The 19,388-nt window shown below is 38.4% G+C and overlaps 2 protein-coding genes across 5 annotated transcripts in view; both read left to right on the plus strand.

Moving 5' to 3' along the window:
• The window catches only part of LOC130915185 (collagen alpha-1(I) chain-like), a 61,745-nt gene extending 57,684 nt beyond the window's left edge, over positions 1 to 4,061 (plus strand). For both annotated transcript variants that reach the window (XM_057835014.1, XM_057835015.1), the window contains one exon: positions 3,852 to 4,061. In XM_057835014.1, coding sequence (XP_057690997.1) covers positions 3,852 to 4,051 — 200 coding nt within the window. In that variant the 3' untranslated portion in view covers positions 4,052 to 4,061. The remainder of the gene's footprint in view (positions 1 to 3,851) is intronic.
• A 302-nt stretch (positions 4,062 to 4,363) lies between these two features.
• LOC130915188 (uncharacterized) overlaps positions 4,364 to 19,388 on the plus strand; it is a 30,245-nt gene continuing 15,220 nt past the window's right edge. Inside the window, exons 1-2 of one of the 3 annotated variants that reach the window (XM_057835021.1) lie at positions 15,187 to 15,907; positions 15,992 to 16,125. In XM_057835021.1, coding sequence (XP_057691004.1) covers positions 15,871 to 15,907; positions 15,992 to 16,125 — 171 coding nt within the window. In that variant the 5' untranslated portion in view covers positions 15,187 to 15,870. Of the gene's footprint in view, positions 4,493 to 15,186; positions 15,908 to 15,991; positions 16,126 to 19,388 lie in introns of those variants that run through there. The other 2 variants (XM_057835019.1, XM_057835020.1) reach the window with 2 other exon arrangements.

The following is a 19,388-nucleotide window of genomic DNA, read 5'->3' on the forward strand; positions in this document are numbered from 1 at the left end:
ATGTTGACACTTACAGGCCTCCTCTCTAATATTTTCAAGTGGGAGAACTTGCACGATTAGTGGTTGACTAAATACTTATTTGCCCCACTGTACGTTGAACAATAGGATATAATGGGAACGGATTGGCTCCGGCGCTATTTTTTACCAAAGCCGGACCAGAACGATGATGCATCTGGTGTATTTGGGCCCTTAAAGTTTTGACAATTTTTGACATTTCTAGCTCGATAGATATAGGCTAGTTCAGGGGTGGGAAAACTATTCCACAAAGGGCCGCAGTGGGTGCCGGTTTCCATTCCAACCTACGAAGAGGAAACTTTTTCACCAGTCTGGTGTCTTGCAAGTGCAATCAGTTGATCGCAGTCAGGTGCTTCCTGTTTCAACGGAAAACTCATTGATTAAACTAGTGCTTCTCAATTATTTTCCGTCACGCCCCCTCAGGAAGAAGTAAACATTTCACACCCCCTCACCCCCAACTCTCTGCCACCAATATAAATAGTATCATTTGTCTATAAAATTATTAAACGCACACCTCTGCGAGTCACGTCATCACTCGAAATTAATATCTCAAGCCCCCCTTTTGCTGCAAAATTGACCAGAAGGGGTGCCATTTTGTTTGTGCTACGTCTGCGCCAGTTGTTGGGACATCCCTCTGTTATGGAGAGAGTTGGTACGCTCTGTCAGCCACAGGAGTTGGACACGGAAAAGCTGCGAGTGACGTCATCGCTCGAAATTAATCTATCAAACACGATAGCAGCAGAAACGAAATTTTTGACAGCACAAACGTAGCATAAACAAATGGCGCCATCTCAGGTCCATTTTGCATTAAATAGAGGCTGCATGACATCATCACTCGAATTTAGGGCTGCAGCTATCGAATATTTTAGTAATCGAGTAATCGACTGAAAATTCTATCGATTAATCGGATAAAACAAATATATTTTTAGGTGAAGAGCAATTATATACATGAGAAAACAAGACATTTCATCTAATCTTGAACCATTTTCAGTCAATCAATGTCTTCATTTTCGATGTATATTGTTGAAAACAGCCAACAATTGCATCTCAGATGTAACTAGAATAAAAAAAGACTAATTCATGGCTTTCACTCAAAAAACTTTTAGATCTTATTAAAAAAATTTTTAAAATTATATATATCTTACCTAAAAATGCCGTTACGCTTGATAACACACATCACTGAAAAGTTAGGATTTTTCCCCACGTGTTTCAATTGAATTTCTATTTGTGTCAAGCCATTTTTAAGTTCTAGTTAAATTTTAAGTTAGTCTAAACTGTAAGTCCTGATAGGATTTTGAGTTTTTGCAGTGTTCAAAATAAATGTATAATACCTGCTGTTTTGGAGCACATTAGGGACCAGTGCTACTTGGTGTTTTATCCAGCAATGACTACTGAGCTAAAATTGATAGTTAGCATTATTGAGTTTTTATTTTACACCCTCATCACTCCACAATGCTATGTTATGTTAAAGCCTGTATGTAAGACACGTTAGCCACGCATAGAAAGTGGTCATAACTAATAGAAACCTAGCCCTCCGTAGGGCTAACGTTACTTGAGCTAGTGACAGTAACGTTAATCTTATTTATTAGCGCTTGGCGCTCTGCTGCTTTAAGATGGCGGCTGTTTACGAACGCTACCCAGACGCGGCCGAGTCTGTCATTTCGCATCTAGTTCAACATACATGTGATCTCTATGAGACTCATCAGACGCTACCTGCTACCAACATAGCATCGTGCGGGCTAGTATTTAGCAACGTTGGCGTCGTTTGTCTGCAGTGGTTTTTTTTGTGGTTTTTTTTGCTTCTTCCTCTATGCACGTGACATCAGCGCGTTGTCCTGCATTAAAAGTAATCCGAGCAAAACGTGATGCTTAGAGCTGTCAAAATAAACGATTACTCGAGGTGAATAAAATTACTCGGATCAGTTTTTAAACTCGGGTTGCTCGAGTATTCGTTTCAGCTCTACTCGAATTAATATCTATCTCAAAAACGATGGCAGCAGAGAAGAATATTTTTACAGCACAAACGTAACACAATTAATTGAAGCCATTTTTAGCTTTTTTTATCATAATAGGGGGCTGGTAGACCAAAGAATGACCTACTCTGAAAAAAATAAGTGGTGGATTTATTTGATGAAATCATTGTAACAATTTGTACTTACTTTTATTCAGTAAATTTTACTGCTTGCGATATTAAGTTCAGTTGACAATGAGTCAAATTTACTTAATAGAAGTAAGTGCAAATTGTTCCAATGATTTTATCAAGTAAATCCACCAGTTTTTTTTTTTTCAGTCTGTATAAAAAAAGTAGTACCTCAAAAAAAAACAGCAGCACAAATGATCACAAACCTAGCACAAACGAATGACATTTTTACAGTTGTGGTCAAAAGTTTACATACACTTGTTTAGAACATAATGTCATGGCTCTCTTGAGTTTCCAGTTATTTCTACAACTCTGATTTTTCTCTGATAGAGTGATTGAAACAGATACTTCTTTGTCACAAAAAACATTCATGAAGTTTGGTTCTTTTATGGCTTTATTATGGGTGAACAGAAAAAAGTGATCAAATCTGCTCTCCACTGTCTTCCCACTCCATTGTATTTTTTGGAGACGTTTCCCCTTTTGAGGATGAGGTGGGGTGTCCTGAGCTTCTGCTGCTGAAGAAGTCATTTTTGTTTTGAAAACTCGCAGGGCGGTGCACTGAACAGAGCAAGCGAGGTAACTAGGCAACCAACCCAGATGTGAAGCGCAGTGCAGGGCAGACAGCAGTGGGCAGGCAGATAACTATCTTGCTGTCCATAATATCTCCTGCCCTTTTTGTTCATTATTGTTGGCTCAGTGTGTCAGGGTAAAATACCAAAACATAGCTCAAAATGAGAATGATGAATCAAACAGCCAAGGATTGCCTTCATCGAAGATTTTTATATACAGTAACATGATATATCACGGGTACAGACGCGGAGTAACACACAAAGTGCCTCTCCGCATGTGGACAAAAGAGAGATACAGGACATGCCTCTATTTATGGGTTGACGCCATAGAAACGAAATCGAAAGTAAAAACATCTCAAGTTACAGAAAAACATCTCTCATAGGGGAAAAACAGCCCAAGCTACAACCTTGAATCAGCAGCTGTGGCCAGGAAGAAGTTTGATCAGCCACAGTTGCTATATTGTACTCATTCAGGGAATATTGGAAACAACAGGAACATGACAGTCCATATTTGGGCATATTGACTCCATCTACAATTGTCAAGGCTATGAGAAGGCCCATTCAAAAAGACTACAACAGATTGTTCTAACAATGATACTCTAGGCTATAATGTTCTCATGCAAGCATAACAAAAGCATTCAACATATATAATGTTTGTGTTTTAAGCATGAATAAATTCTCTCACACAGTGGTCACTCATGAGCGCAGGAGGTGTTTGTTTGTGTGTGACAGACGTGCATGGGCTGGGCTCGCCACGAGTCGCGCGGGGTCGCCCCTCGGGACAATTGTGAAATACGGAATAAACTGCAATACGGAACGCAACTTTTAATTCCCAATTACGGAACGATTCCGTATTTCAAGGGACGGGTGGCAAGCCTAGTCTTATGGGGGGCCAACCTCACATAGGTGACAGAAACTATGTCACATTTTTGTCTTGTTCTCGTCTCGTCAGGCAAAAACTGGCATTGGTTTTGTTATGTTCTAGTCTCCCAAGCCGCGTTTTTAGCTCGTCGTGATGGAAAAATTGTTTGTTGACGAGATATTTTCCTTAATCGTCATTGTTCGTCGATGTTAATTCGCTGCAAATTCTCCCACCGACATAGATTTTTATTGTTTTTTTTTTTCAGGATTCCCGGGCGAGCCCGGCGTTGCCAAAAACGGCATGGAAGGTCCGCGCGGCCCACGCGGGTTCCCGGGTCCGGTGGGCATCACCGGAATGCTGGGAATCGCCGGCGTTCCGGGTTTCTGCGAGGCCCGGGATTGCAGCATTCACGCTCCGGTCATGCGAAAAGAGCAGGGTCTTGTCAAGGGTCCCCACAGCTCCTAAACCTGAAATTTTTACACAGAAAAAAATATACGTGTCTGGAAAATACTCACTTTGCTTCCCTTTTTTCTATATTTTCTTTCCTTGTAGCCATCTTGAAAACGTATTTATAGCTTTTTGTTTGTCATCACAACTATCTTTGGCCAGAAAAAAAGTGGAAGCATTGTGAATATTTTCCAGATGCGAGGTGAGTAAATATAGGACGGTGTGTAAATATGATGTAAAGTATCGCAAATACATGAAATGTGCTTTGAAGTGTTTCGGATAAACTGACTGCTTTGTTTTTTGAACCTGCTCGCTTTTTTGCTATACAGTTGTTTTTTGCCACAGAAATCAGACTTTAAAAGGGCTGTTTTTTGTTGTTGTTTTTTTTTCAACTGTTTAAATACTCTATTAAATGTGAAGTTTATTAATAAATCCATGGGATTTGTGGAGTCCTTTGAGGTATGTCATTTTTAGAAACAATACTTTTTTTCAATAAATACATTCACAACACATTTGATTTGAATGATTTGGTTTGATTTAATAGGATGTTTTTTAATTACGTTTCTATCAGGCAGGGGTGTCAAACTTGCGGTCCAGGGGCCAATTGAGGCCCTCGGCACAATATTTTTCGGCTATTGATTGATTGTATTATATAAATGGATATTTATTATTATATTATTATTATTTATTATTATATTATACTATGAATTGATATATATTATATTGGGCGGTTAAAAAATTAATGTTTAAATTTTAAAAATGAAGGATTCATTTTGGGGAAAAAATCATTTGAATTGTAAGTAAAAAAAAGAAACATTAAAAAGCTTTTATTAAAAATATGTAATCTCAAAAAAAATTCTAGAAGTAATTTAAAATTCAAAATGAATTAAGGAAAATTAAGGAAAAATTAGAAAGTTAAAAAAAAAAAAAGCCTTGACTATTGGAAATCTAAATCTAAAAGAAAATTTAAAAAATATATATACATTTTAATTCCATTTAAAAACAAATTTTTTTCTATGTAACCCCCCCCACAAAAAAAAAAAAAAAAAAAAACATGTTGCGGTCCTCAGGACAATATTTTGCAGCCCCAATTGAGCAATAAAAAAAAAAGAAGAAAAAATAGGAATTTTAAAGTTAAAAGATACATTAATTGAAGGATTCGTTTTGGGGAAAAACTATTATTTAAATAATAAGTTTTAAAAAAATGTAAAAACCCTTTTTAAAAATGCGAAATCTATATATATTTTTTTATTACACAATTTTAAATATATAAAATATATACATTCTCTGTAATCTATACAAATAAAACATATATCCATAGATAAGTTATATTTTAACAAAAAATATAAATTCTTTATAATCTATAAAAATAAAACATATATCCATAGTTAAATTATTATGTTTTTAACAATAAAAAAAGCTAATTAAAGTGAATATGGCTCTTTTTTTCCCCTTTTTTTTAAAATAAATTTCTTGTGACCTCACACAGCATAACTATTTGGCTGCCATGGACGGCAATAGACGTCCAATCAGTTTTAACCAGGAGGGACTGCCCCCTCTTATTTGAAAAGGATTGGACGTCTATAACGTTAAAAGTTGTTCTCAATATCAATTTCACTCGTTAACTATCGACTACAAAACATACTCTGAATGAGTTAAGCTAATGCTAACTTTTGAATACATGTCCATGGTCACTGAAAGGGTTAAAATTTAGACCTGAATTTAAAAAGAAAGTACAGTACATTATATCGAAACAATATTGCAAACAAGAAAGTGTAGCTGTGAAAATTAATAAGCAATCAAAAACCCTAACTATGAAAGAAATACAAGATACGAAAGCAATATTTGCCAATAGCATTAAATTACAACTTTCGGTTTCATTATGAGTGTACAATAACAGGATGTGGCGTGTTCGATAACAAACATACTCGGCTAGATGTCGGAGATGGAGGCTGTGAGCCAATGGGAACGCGCCATTTGTCAGCGCACCTGCACCGCCCTTAGATAAATATTTGATAACATTAAATTACAACTTTCGGTTTCATTATGAGTGTACAATAACAGGATGTGGCGTGTTCGATAACAAACATACTCGGCTAGATGTCGGAGATAGAGGCTGTGAGCCAATGGGAACGCGCCATTTGTCAGTGCAGTGTGCACCTGCACCCGCCGCCCTTAGATAAATACTTGATGACATTAAACGGAACGTGTACTTTGAGTAGCTATAAAATGCTCAATTTTCAACCAAAATTCAAACAGCCACGTTTATCTTACACATCTGAAATGCAGGTATTTCACTTTATGCTTGAGATAATTAAGAGAATTTGTATTTCAGGGGTGAAAAACGATGTTTTATTCATATTGCGGGAGGGCGTGTCATTTAAGAAACTTAAACTTGGTTAACCGTAAACTGTTTGATTATCTCAACGGTTGCCAGATGGGAAAACGCCAAATTAAACTGTAAAACCCGCCAAGCTCGAATGACGACTTCCTGTTAAAGATAAGATAACAAGAAAAATCAACACTGGGAGAGAAGTTGTAGACTGGAATCCACGGGCGTCGCCAGACATATTTTACTTGGGGGGTGGGGAGGATCTTTTTTAGTGTTTCCCGTGGCGCTCAATAGACCCTACCCACGTGACGTCACAACTCTTTCCTCCTGACTGGTGCCGCCCACTTGACCGTCAACACATCATGTTTCCCTGTTACGGCTACGCACATTCCTCCTATTTACGGCGTGTTTTTCTGCTCCTTAACATTAATAATCAAAATGGTGAAGGCGTGTGTGGCTGTTGGTTGCACTAACAGAGAAGATGGAAGGAGAGACTTGAAGTTTTACCGTATTCCGAGGGATCCAAAGAGGAGAGCGAAATGGACGGCTGCAATTCGACGTGAAAACTGGGCACCAAAAAAATCACCACAGACTATGTAGTAGTCATTTTATATCCGGTAAGATGCATTTAAGATATACTTAGAGGGTTTTGGGCTGACAAATAACCACAATTAAGATCATTGCTAGGCTAATCGCCGACAACATACACGTATGTATGTAGTGAGAGTGCTATCGCTAAACCATATAAACATTAAAAGCCTTAACTCCATTGACAAACGACATGAAATACATTAGACTTGACAGTGGATGTTAGCGAGAATAAAAGATTTTGAATTGAAAATTTCGTAACTCACCTTTCCAAGCACAAGATAGATTCCTGCCGAATTTTCGTGGACGAGGACCTGCTTCACCCAACCAGCAACAAAGTATTTATATGCTTCCAAGCTCTTGAAGTTTTTCAAATTTTCGTGAGAATCGGCTGATTTTGTGTGGACAAGATCATTGTAAATATCTGCGTAGCGGATGTCAGGCAGACAGGGCGAAGACAGTGGGTCGAAAAACATCGATTTGGGCATCAAATAGGGATCTGGCGACTGTATAGAACGAAGCTTTTCCACATAACGCCTTTTATGCAACACATCCAGTGAGTTTACGGCATCAGAAAGCACCGGGTCTTCCATGAAATGCATTTTAAATTCCTCCATCAATTGAAACCAATGCTAATACAGAGACAAAATGACGGACAAGTGGGCGGAACCATACAGCGAGCACGTGGATTTGTGACGTCGGTGGGTAGGGTATATTGCGGGAGGGCGTGTCATTTAAGAAACTTAAACTTGGTTAACCGTAAACTGTTTGATTATCTCAACGGTTGCCAGATGGGAAAACGCCAAATTAAACTGTAAAACCTGCCAAGCTCGAATGACGACTTCCTGTTAAAGATAAGATAACAAGAAAAATCAACACTGGGAGACAAGTTGTTGACTGGAATCCACGGGCGTCGCCAGACATATTTTACTTGGGTAGGTGGGGAGGATCTTTTTTAGTGTTACCCGTGGCGCTCAATATTAGCGCGGCTGCTCCCGCCAAGTTTAGAATTTTTATTTATTTATTTTTTTAAACTTTATTCACAACGCCCCCTTCTTCTTTTTTTACTTTATTCACACAAATACAAACATGGGGTGAACGATTCACATACAATCAACAAATTTACAACAACAAAAATAATAAAAGAGTCTGAGTTATTTTCAACACAAACTGTATGTTTTGCAAAGTCTTTTGGCCCTTATAGCCTTGGGGTTCAAAGAGGAACTTAAATCTTCCAAATGTAAAGAAAAAAAATTTCCAAAATGTTTTACACAGTGAATGTGAAATAACAACGTCCCCTGCTTTTTATTTATTTATTTATTTTTTTATTAACAACAATAACAACACAACAAAATAAACAACAATACAAACACAAAAAATACAGACAATACTAGAGCTGGGAATCTTTGGGCACCTAACGATTCGATTACGATTACGATTCAGAGGCTTCGATTCGATTTTAAAACGATTATTGATGCACCCCCCGACCTTTTTTTTTTTTTTTTTTTTTTAATGTTTTGTACATTAGTTCCAAAATTGTTCAAAAATACTCTCAGGCTAAACCACACTTCTATTTTAGTATCAAGTTAACATATAGCAGTAAACAAATCTACCAAAATAACATTAAATAAAAAAACTCCAGTCCCCATTCTGTATCAGCAGCTTTAAACTACATTCAATTAATTTAATGTTGTGAATCAACCATTAAATTTGTTAAAATTGCTCCCGTTATTCCATAATTTCCCTTTTGTCTACTTTCGACATGTGAAAGTTTTAAAACTATTTTAAAGATAGATTCAAGTCAATGGTTTACCGATTTAGGAGTATTTTAGATAAAAAGTTAATTAGGTTTGCTTGGAAGGTTCGCTACAACAGCCTTGCAGGGAAGTGTACTGCTTTAAGATGGCGGCCGTTTATAACGCCAGCATCTAGCTTTTTGTAGATGTGCTGCTAACACTACCAAATCTATATTGCATCTAGTCCTATATAAATGATATCCACCATAACATTATATGGATGTACTTTGGAGCAGCTTTTCGGCAGCAGTCAGGTATGTTGTTGTGTTTTTTTATCTCGTTGCATGAGTTGAGCTAGAGCCGTGATTTGAGCATTGGCATTACCCGAGGGGCCGGGTAATGGGAAGCATGATGTTTAGCTACTCTCGCTCCGTTCCGTCCCGAAGACCGCGCTGCGCGCTGAGTGTTGTGTACTTCCGCTTTACTTAGCATATTTCAATAATCGGAATTTGGATGTTTGTGAATCGTTCTCGAATCTTCCACGGCCGAATCGCGAATAATCTAAGAATCTGAAATTTTGCACACCTCTAGACAATACTAATACAAAAAAAAAAACAATACAAACACAAATATGCCAGGGGGTACAAACATAACAAACATTGCATATTAGAGAAAAAAAATAAATGAATAATACTATAGTCAACTATTCACAAAAAAGTCGTAGCTTTTCACAAATGTCAATTATTTTCTCCGCTTTTCTATTCTTTGATTTTTTCAATAGATTTATGTAGCATACCGTTTCATTGTGGAAGTGAGAAAAAGATGATATCAGCTTGCTGAACTTACATTTGTGGATGTAGAATTTCGACAACAAAAGAAGTAGATTAATAATAAAAATATCTACATTCCTGATTCTTTTATAAAAATAAAAAATGACATTTTCCCATTTTAGTTTAAGTCCACATGTAGATTCCTGTCAACAAACTTACAAAAATCTTTCCAAAATTTGTTGGAAAAAGAACAAGTCCAAAAAAGGGACAATGCCCCCTGCTTTCAACGAGTAATCAGCAGTGGCGCCTCCAGAAATTTTTCATAGGGGTGGCCAGATGGGGCCACTTAAAATCTTGGGGTGGCCAAAGCTAAAAGCTATAATTTCAGGTTTTCATTATATTATTGCAGTAAAAAGGTGAGGGGAAAACGATCAGAAAGGCTTAAAGAGCATATGACACGAGAAAAAAAGTCTAAAATGTCATTATTATGTGAATTAGAATCATATTTTGAGACGATTCGACTATATACAACAATTTAGCAAAGCACAGATGACGAGAAATTAGTCTTTTAATCTGCCGGTTAGCCACGCCTACCATTATAGGGCTTTAGCGTCCCCAACAGGTGGATGACGTCAGCGGTAGACTTGGCTCATCGATTTTACTATTCAGCCCATTGAGGGGAAATTATTCAGAACGAGGAAAACGCGACGAAGAAAGCCGCAAAATGTCATTGTTTCAGTCTCTCTACTCCAATATTTTTACAGGATATTCTTTTTACCCAAGTAATTTTCCCCAATAGCTATATAAATGGCTTGAGAAGGACCAGTCAGCCCGTTGAGGGGGAACTATTCACAACGAGGAAAACGCGACGAAGAGAGCGGCAAAATGTCATTGTTTCTGTCTCTTTAAATATTTTTACAGGATACTCTTTTTATCCAAGTATTTTCCCCAATTGCTAAATAAATGGCATGGTCATGACAAATAACAGTCTTGTGCTGAATGGAATATGAAATAATAAAAATGCATTTATTCAGGACATGGCAAAATTACTCCATAATGGTCAAAACTGTCGACTTCACCTTTACTGTCGCACCTCCCGAACGATATTTTATGACACCTAAATCGGACATATGTCATTTCCCTTCCCCGGCTTCGGAGAATGTAAACAAACCAGAAGGCGTGACAGCTAGCCGACATGCTAACCCGAACCGAGTGATGTTTCAAAGTCTTCAAAGCGGAAAATCACACATAGCTATCCTGGATTATTTGACATGACACCCGATTATCGAATGTTTTAGCGGATCGGCAAACCGCCCGGCGGAGAGCAATTTACAGTTTGTTCCCCGGAGGATGGTGGCTGGAGCTAACGCAGCTAACGTGCTGCTGCTAATGGATTAGGGATTAGGAGAGCTTTTTACATACCTATCAATGATCAAACGTAAGTAGTCCTTCATTTAAAGGAAGTTTGTAGTGTTTACTTTGTAATCGCTGTATTCGTATTTGACATAATACAAAACAAGATGTTTACTCACTTCCTCGTAAGTCCAATGGTCCCACAGTAAATATCCACGGTGAATGGGAACCTTTTGAAACTCCAAAAAGGCGCATACGGCTCTCCCTCATACAGAATGATTTTTCTGCAGCCGTTTGGCTGGCGTGATGCGAAAAATAAACGTATTAATCCGCAAAATCAGATGAATCCTTCGTCCTCATACACAACAGTACACTGTAGCGTGAAGAGGACGTCTTCTACCGTACACGTCACAGCGCCCTCCTCCTCAATGCAAGACCGAAGCCGGAAGTCACTCATTTTCCTGGCGCGGGATTCAAAAAACTAAATAAATATAGCGATCGCTTCCACACACATCCAAGCGGTCCATATCATTCAGGGGCATAAAATACCGCGTGTATTATGAAATAAACATGCTTTTTCGTGTCACAGGCACTTTAAGGACACGGCTACTGATATACTTTGGTGTATTGTGTAATACTTGATGTTACTAATGATTTAATGTGCATAGTCCGTAACTGTCCAGTCAACATTTTGAGTTCCACAACATTTCTGTTTTATTGTGTTATGTACTGTATATATTAGGCATAAGGTGTACATTTAACTAGGGCTGTCAAACGATTAAAATTTTTAATCGAGTTAATCACAGCTTAATAATGACTTAATCGTAATTAATCGCAATTCAAACCATCTCTAAAATATGCCATATTTTTCTCTAAATTATTGTTGGAATGGAAAGATAAGACAAGACGGATATATACATTCAACATGCTGTACATAAGTACTGTATTTGTTTATTATAGCAATAAATCCACAAGATGGCATTAACATTATTAACATTCTTTCTGTGAAAGGGATCCACGGATAGAAAGACTTGAAATTTTTAAAGGATAAATGTGTTTGTATATTGTGACTAAATATTGCCACCTAGTGTATTTGTTGAGCTTTCAGTAAATGATACTGTAGCGACTTAACTGTTCTGCCCCAATGCATGATGGGAAGTGGTGCAACCATGACTGTGTGTGGTGGCTGCAAATGCTACAGTACATCTTCTCTGCGTTGGGTACACTACAGGGTGTTAAGAAAAAGATCGACTCCTGTCATTCTTCACGTCGCTTCCCACAATATTTATAGTTGCTGTGGGAGAGATGACAAAGCTTTTGCCAATTAAAAGCACGGCCCAATGAACGCTTTTATCTACTCCACTCACTTGACACGGCCTCTTATCTCTGTATAGAAGTAAAACGACGCCATTGTAGGCGGTTTGCGGCAATGCGTGAATGAGTCGTACTGCGCATGCTTTGATTGCGATAAATATTTTCACGTGATTAATTTTAAAAAAATAATTACCACCCACTAATGCGATAAATTTGACAGCCCTACATTTAACAAAACAAAATAAATGTATTAATTTGGGATGAAATGCATAACTGATGCTACAACAATCTAACGATATACTGGCAAGTAGGGTGGCCAACCAATTTATAGGGGTGGCCGTGGCCACCCCCTGGTGGAGCCACTGGTAATCAGATCAAGCTTCGTCATGTCCAGGGCCTTTGTCTTTTCATCCCGCTTTGACTCTGTTGTTCGGCTATGTTCATTCCCCTTTAAGAAAGCAGACAGTGTGCTTACGTATGGAGTCACGTGGTTTTCAGGAAGCCAAACAAACAGAAGCCCGGTAGGCTAACGCTAGTGGCTAACACTACAAGTAAACGGGATGGAGTCGGGCTTGCACCCGACTTTAAGTAAACTCTTGGCGGGTTGCAGACGGACTTTCAACCGCTGTCCTCCCCGGTTCTCACGATATCAGGAGAGGATGCTTTCAGTCAGACCCGGCTGCAGAAATAAATTACGGGGGGGGGGGGGGGGGGCATTAAATTTTTGGGGCGGGGCACACTTCTTCAACGAAAATGTAGCAGTAACAGTGGCGTTTTTACCCGTTATATTTTCTGATGATAGTGTCAGTCAGTGAAACTGCAGGAGGTGGCAGCGCTATCCCTTCATGTTGACTTTCGGCCGCGTCTTTGTCATGGCTTGAGTTCGTCTTTAGTTTCTTGAAAAAAAACACGGATGTCCATTTCAATTTGAATGAGCAACGGTATAGCCGCTAAATCGCCATTTCTGTAACCGGAGCAATCCCTGTCCAATCGCATTACCCAATGGCCGGCTACTCAGCCCGCCCCCCCTTATCTGTGATTGGCTAGAAATTGCCTACATTCGCTGCTCACATTGGTTGAATTGAATGACGACAGGTCAAGATAGGATGACTAGAGCCGTGTTTTCAACCTTTTCTGAGTCACGGGACGTTTTTACGTTGGAAAAAATGTCGCGGCACACCACACCAAAATGTTCCAAAATTACTTTCTGTACAGTATATTTAATTATAAAATAATTTCGCAGTATTTATACTTACTCAGTGTGAAACGTTTAGCTATTAGGCTTGAAAAAGTATCAGACAGTGGACTTGAGCAATGTCTTTAAGCACATCAGGGCTGGTCGTCTCGCTGACAATGGCTTTGCAGGCAGGTAGTAGTAACGTCTCCGCCACAGTTTGGGACTTTTGGGATTTAGCAACAAAGTAACTGCCTTTCAAGGCTTTCTATTTACCTTTGTAGTTTTTCCTCAAAAAAGTTGCCCATTTCTCTGTGTTTTCACGAAGGCGTAAAAAATAGTCCATCGTCTTGTTCTGAAGCGACAGGCATTCATTTGGAGATTACGTTTAAAGTGCTTGTGACACGAAAAAGCATGTTTATTTCATAATACACGCGGTATTTTATGCCCCTGAATGATATGGACCGCTTGGATGTGTGTGGAAGCGATCGCTATATTTATTTAGTTTTTTGAATCCCGCGCCATGAAAATGAGTGACTTCCGGCTTCGGTCTTGCTTTGAGGAGGAGGGCGCTGTGACGTGTACGGTAGAAGACGTTCTCTTCACTATACAGTGTACTGTTGTGTATGAGGACGAAGGATTCAGCTGATTTTGCGGATTAATACTTTTATTTTTTGCATCACGCCAGCCAAACGGCTGCAGAAAAATCATTCTGTATGCGGGAGAGGCGTATGCGCCTTTTTGGAGTTTCAAAAGGTTCCCATTCACCGTGGATATTTACTGTGGGACCATTGGACTTACAAGGAAGTGAGTAAACATCTTGTTTTGTATTATGTCAAATACGAATACAGTGATTACAAAGTAAACACTATTAAATTCCTTTAAATGAAGGACTACTTACGTTTGATCATTGATAGGGATGTAAAAAGCTATCCTCATGCTCATTAGCAGTTAGCTGTTAGCACGTTAGCTGAACAACAATTCCAGCCACCCTCCTCCAGGGAACGAACTGTAAATTGCTCTCCGCCGGGCGGTTTGCCGATCCGCAAAGAAACTCGACAACTGGGTCGTCATGTCAAATAATCCAGGCTAGTTATGTGTGATTTTCCACTTTGAAGACTTTGAAACATCCCTCGGTTTGGGTTAGCATGTCGGCTAGCTGTCACTCCTTCTGGTCTGTTTACATTCTCCGAAGCCGGGGAAGGGAAATTACATATGTCCGATTTAGGTGTCATAAAATATCGTTCGGGAGGTGTGACAGTAAAGGTGAAGTCGACTGTTTTGACCAATATGGAGTAATTTTGCCATGTCGTCTTGAATAAATGGATTTTTATTATTTTATATTCCATTTAGCACAAGATTGTTATTTGTCATGACCATGCCATTTATTTAGCAATTGGGGAAAGTACTTGGGTAAAAAGAATATCCTGTAAAAATATTGAAGTAAAGAGACAGAAACAATGACATTTTGCCGCTCTCTTCGTCGCGTTTTCCTCATTGTGAATAGTTCCCCCTCGACGGGCTGACTGGTCCTTCTCAAGCCATTTATATAAGCTATTGGGGAAAAATACTTGGATAAAAAGAATATCCTGTAAAAATATTGGGAGTAGAGAGACTGAAACAATGACATTTTGCAGCTCTCTTCGTCGCGTTTTCCTCGTTCTGAACAATTCCCCCCTCAATGGGCTGAATAGTAAAACCAATGAGCCTAGTCTACCGCTGACGTCATCCACCCGTTGGGGACGCTAAAGCCCTATAATTGTAGGCGTGGCTAACCGGCAGATTAAAAGACTAATTTCTCGTCATCTGCGCTTTGCTAAATTGTTGTATATAGTCGAATCGTCTCAAAATATGATTCTAATTCACATAATAATGCCATTTAAGACTTTTTTTCTGGTGTCATATGCTCTTTAAGCTTGTATGGCGCCAGATAGCCGCTCGTGTCGCGTTCAAGAACTGCTCGGATTTCTAGCCATCTCCCACCTTGCTGTCTTCGATAATGTGTTGGAATAAAACAAAGAGGGATGATTAACGGTCGCCACATATGGATAAAATAGAAAGGACACTTTTGTGTATATCGACACTTGAAAAGTCAAATAATGGACAGTAGACGTGCTGGGGTCCACATTGTTGCGTAGAGCAAGGTGCAATCCGAGCAACTATTGAACGCAACACGACTCATCTGCACACAACCGAGAACTTGTTGCCTACTCCTTCCTTCCTACTGTAACTTTTCCCGACGATGTTTTAAAAAAAGCGACATTGGATAATTTCTCGCGGCACACCAGACGATCTCTCACGGCGGCGGCACAATCGGTTGAAAAACACTGGAATATCCTGTTTCATCCTCTCCGTGTGTGTATGTTTTTGTGGAAGATTTAAAAAAACAACATTACACAGTACAGTTTAATAAAGCTAGGGCGGGCACGGCCGTCCCTCAGGGCGGGCACGACCCCCTAATGCCCGCCCATGCGGCCGGGTCTGGTTGCTGGTTCGGTTTAGGTTAGTTGACTGGTTAGTTGCTGGTGTGTTTGAGCCTTTAGACGTGGATAAACCAACATGTTGTAAACATGAGAACCCTTCGCCTCACCATCTTTGTACTTCTAGGTGAGTATTTTTAACGTATCTTCCGATATTCCTTCGTGCCACGCCCCTGCACTTATATTTGCACACGTCTCTTTTTTTAATAAGGTGGCGCAGTTTTAACTGACAAAGTCGGTCAGAAGCTTTATACTGTGGAGTCAGTTGTTGGAGCAGACTGTTCAGTCCCCTGCATAACGCAGGGTAAAGCGGGAGTGCAGTATATGTATCTGGCCTGGTACAAGGTAAACAAAACAAGTGCTACATGTATGTGAAGTTGTTTTTAACAAGTGGAAGATTTGGACGTGAAGTGCACACTAGTGTATTTTCAATCCTACTAAAGACCAATGCTGCGTTTACGTAATGTCGTATTTATGATAACCGCTGCAAATCGTATTTTCGATTTAAAAACTGGCATTTTAACAGCGCGCGTCCACTTTAAATGAACGGTTGTACACGTCAAGGCAGAGCAAAAGTTGAGAAATGCGCCATCTTTACGTTTCATTTCCTTTGAAATACTGTAAAAGTGGTTATTTCTTTGCTAGGCTAAAAGCACAACAACAAAACTAGTCACGGTCTCGCTGACACCAGCAAAACTCTTTGCACGGCTGTGTTATCTCCCCCACTCCATAAAATACGAAAAGTTGCGCAGTAAGAAAAAAATTAATGCATTTGTGCACTTTTCACTGCCCTGCAGCGAAGAAAAAAACCGCTTTCTGTGCAAGTATTGTGTTTGTTTCAATTCTATGGAAGACCGAAGCTGCCTAACTTAAAAATAAATTAAAAGTGAAAGTAAAAACCACTATAAATACACAAATACTTAAGTAAAAGTACAAGTATTTAAGAAAAACATTGCTGAAGTAAAAGTACAAAGCACTTGCTTTTAAATTTACTTCACAAGTAAAAAGTAAAAGTAATTTCTCCCGATGCAAAAATGTAACATACGTATATATTACGTATATACAGGTAGTCCTTGGGTTAAGAACGAGTTCCGTTCCTACGCTGGCGACGCAAACCGAATTTCCACGTAAGCCTGAATGGACCCTTTAAGTACCCCAAAATAACTATCCAAAAAGTCCAAAAGTATTGTGTTATGTTTAATAATGGAGGATACACTGTCCTCATGTGGCAGCGTTGGGTCTGGCTGGACTGTCACCATATGACTGAGGAGCAGACTCCCGTCTGACATGGATAAAGGACAGGTGCACTCTGGTTTGGCCTACATAAAGCTGTAAGTTGTTTCAGCTAATATATATTTGTATGCATATGAAATTAAGTTTACAGCTAAAATTTCTGGAGTTACGTGTGAGTGATTTGCGATGGGAATTTTAAATACATTAGCATTCCTAGCATTTAAGCCAGCGGACATGTTAGGTAAACTAGGCTAATTTAGTACATTTACATATTGATCAGACTAGATGGACTTTTCAACTTCAATTGTTTTGTGTCAAGTGTTTTATTGTTAAAATTAGGGCTGTCAAACGATTAAAAATGTATTAGTTAATCGTAATTAATCGCAATTCAAACCATCTATAAAAGATGCCATATTTTTCTGAAAATTATTGTTGGAATGGAAAGATATGACACAAGATGGATATATACATTCAACATACGGTACATAAGTACTGTATTTGTTTATTTTAACAATGAATCATCAAGATGGCATTAACATTAACATTCTGTTAAAGCGATCCATGGATAGACTTGTAGTTCTTAAAAGATAAATGTTAGTACAAGTTATAGAAATTTCATATTAAAACCCCTGTTAATGTTTTCATAGAATTTGTAAAATTTTCAATCAAAAAATAAACTAGTAGCCCGCCATTGTTGATGTCAATAATTACACAATGCTCATGGGTGCTTAAGCCCATAAAATCAGTCGCACCCAAGCGCCAGCAGAGGGCGACAAAACTCCCAAAAACACAAGTAATAACTTTGCATTGCACTGTGCTGTCATTTTAATCTGTTTGAGCGGGGCATGTGCGTTAATTGTGTCAAATATTTTAACGTGATTCATTTTTAAAAGTTAATTACCGCCCGTTAACGCGATAATTTTGACAGCCCTAGTTAAAATGTGTGTCATTTTTAACATAAGTGTACATATGCTTTACAAATTCTCAAAAGTGAAGGAAGTAAAGAGCTTCAAAAACCACAATTGTTTAGTCTCTGTTAAGCTGAACAATTTCACGTTTAGTGAGAACAGAACATGCTATATTAATAAAGTAAAAATAACATACTGTAAGATACAATAAGGTACTGTTTACGCGACAAAAAAAAAACTGGGGACAAAATGTCGGACCAGACTCCCGCGTCTTAAAGTCGAAAAATCGCTTAAGTCCAGTACATCGTAACCCTGGGACTACCTTACAGAAAGAGTTATGTGTCAATATTCAAAAAAAGAAACAGAAAATTAATTGACTGTTCAGTGTCACTTAAACTGTGCAGAATGGAAAAAAACAAGCAATAAAATTGACTGCACTATAAAAAGAAGTTTAACATCTCAACAACTCCCAAACTTTGTTTAATGGCGGATTGCCAGCAACTATCAGGTGCATACCGCCACCTACTGTACAAGAGTGTGGTAGGTTTTGATTTAGTGCTGCAACGACTAATCGATTAACTATAGTATTCGATTAGAAAAAAATATTCGAATTAAATTTTCCCGCTTCGAGTATTCGTTTAATTAAAGTGGCGTTGTAATGGTTTGTTTTGAAAGTGTTTGCCTTTAGTTTTATTGATTTAGGTGGATATACTGCCCTGTAGTCTGCCTCATTCACATGGCTGAATCCATTTGCTCCCTGTTAAGACCAACATAAGCTGAGTTTTTGTTTGAGCTAATGTTTTTGTTCATGCATTCGTAATTTAGTTTAAAGGTATATTTAGCCAATTTTTGTAGGAATATGTGTCTGAACCATTTGTTTAGAGCATTGGATAAAAAAATAAAATAAAAAAAAAGTTTGTATTTTTATAGCATTTAAGCTAGCGGACTTTTACAATGTAAGTTAGCCAATTGTTCTTTTGTTGTACCTAGATTTTTATTTATTTTTTTATTTTCTATACCGTTTGAGGCTCAGCTAAGGTATTTTAATTTTTTATGTTCCTTATCCGATTACTCGATTATTTGAACTAAGTAGTTCATCGATTAATCGACTACTAAAATAATCGATAGCTGCAGCCCTATTTTGATTGAATATCTTGTTCCCCGGCCAATCTTGCTTGTGCTTGTGTGTTGCTACCTCTAGTGCTCAGTTTATCGATTGTTTATCGGGGCTTATCGATTGCGCCGGTGCTATGAAAACAAAACTATCAATTCGCAATGAGGAAAAAAAAAGAAAAAGTAACGTGTAACGCAAAAAAGAGAACAGATACCTGCTGTAAAATGTTGTGAAGTAAAAGTAAAAAGTACCACTTTATGTTAAACCACATTCCTTTTATAGCAAACAAGAAACTACAAACAACAAATTCCATTTTAAACCATTTACAGGAACTCTGCCAGACTCACTATAAT

This window comes from Corythoichthys intestinalis, chromosome 4, assembly GCF_030265065.1.
Source record: "Corythoichthys intestinalis isolate RoL2023-P3 chromosome 4, ASM3026506v1, whole genome shotgun sequence".
Lineage (NCBI taxonomy): Eukaryota > Metazoa > Chordata > Actinopteri > Syngnathiformes > Syngnathidae > Corythoichthys > Corythoichthys intestinalis.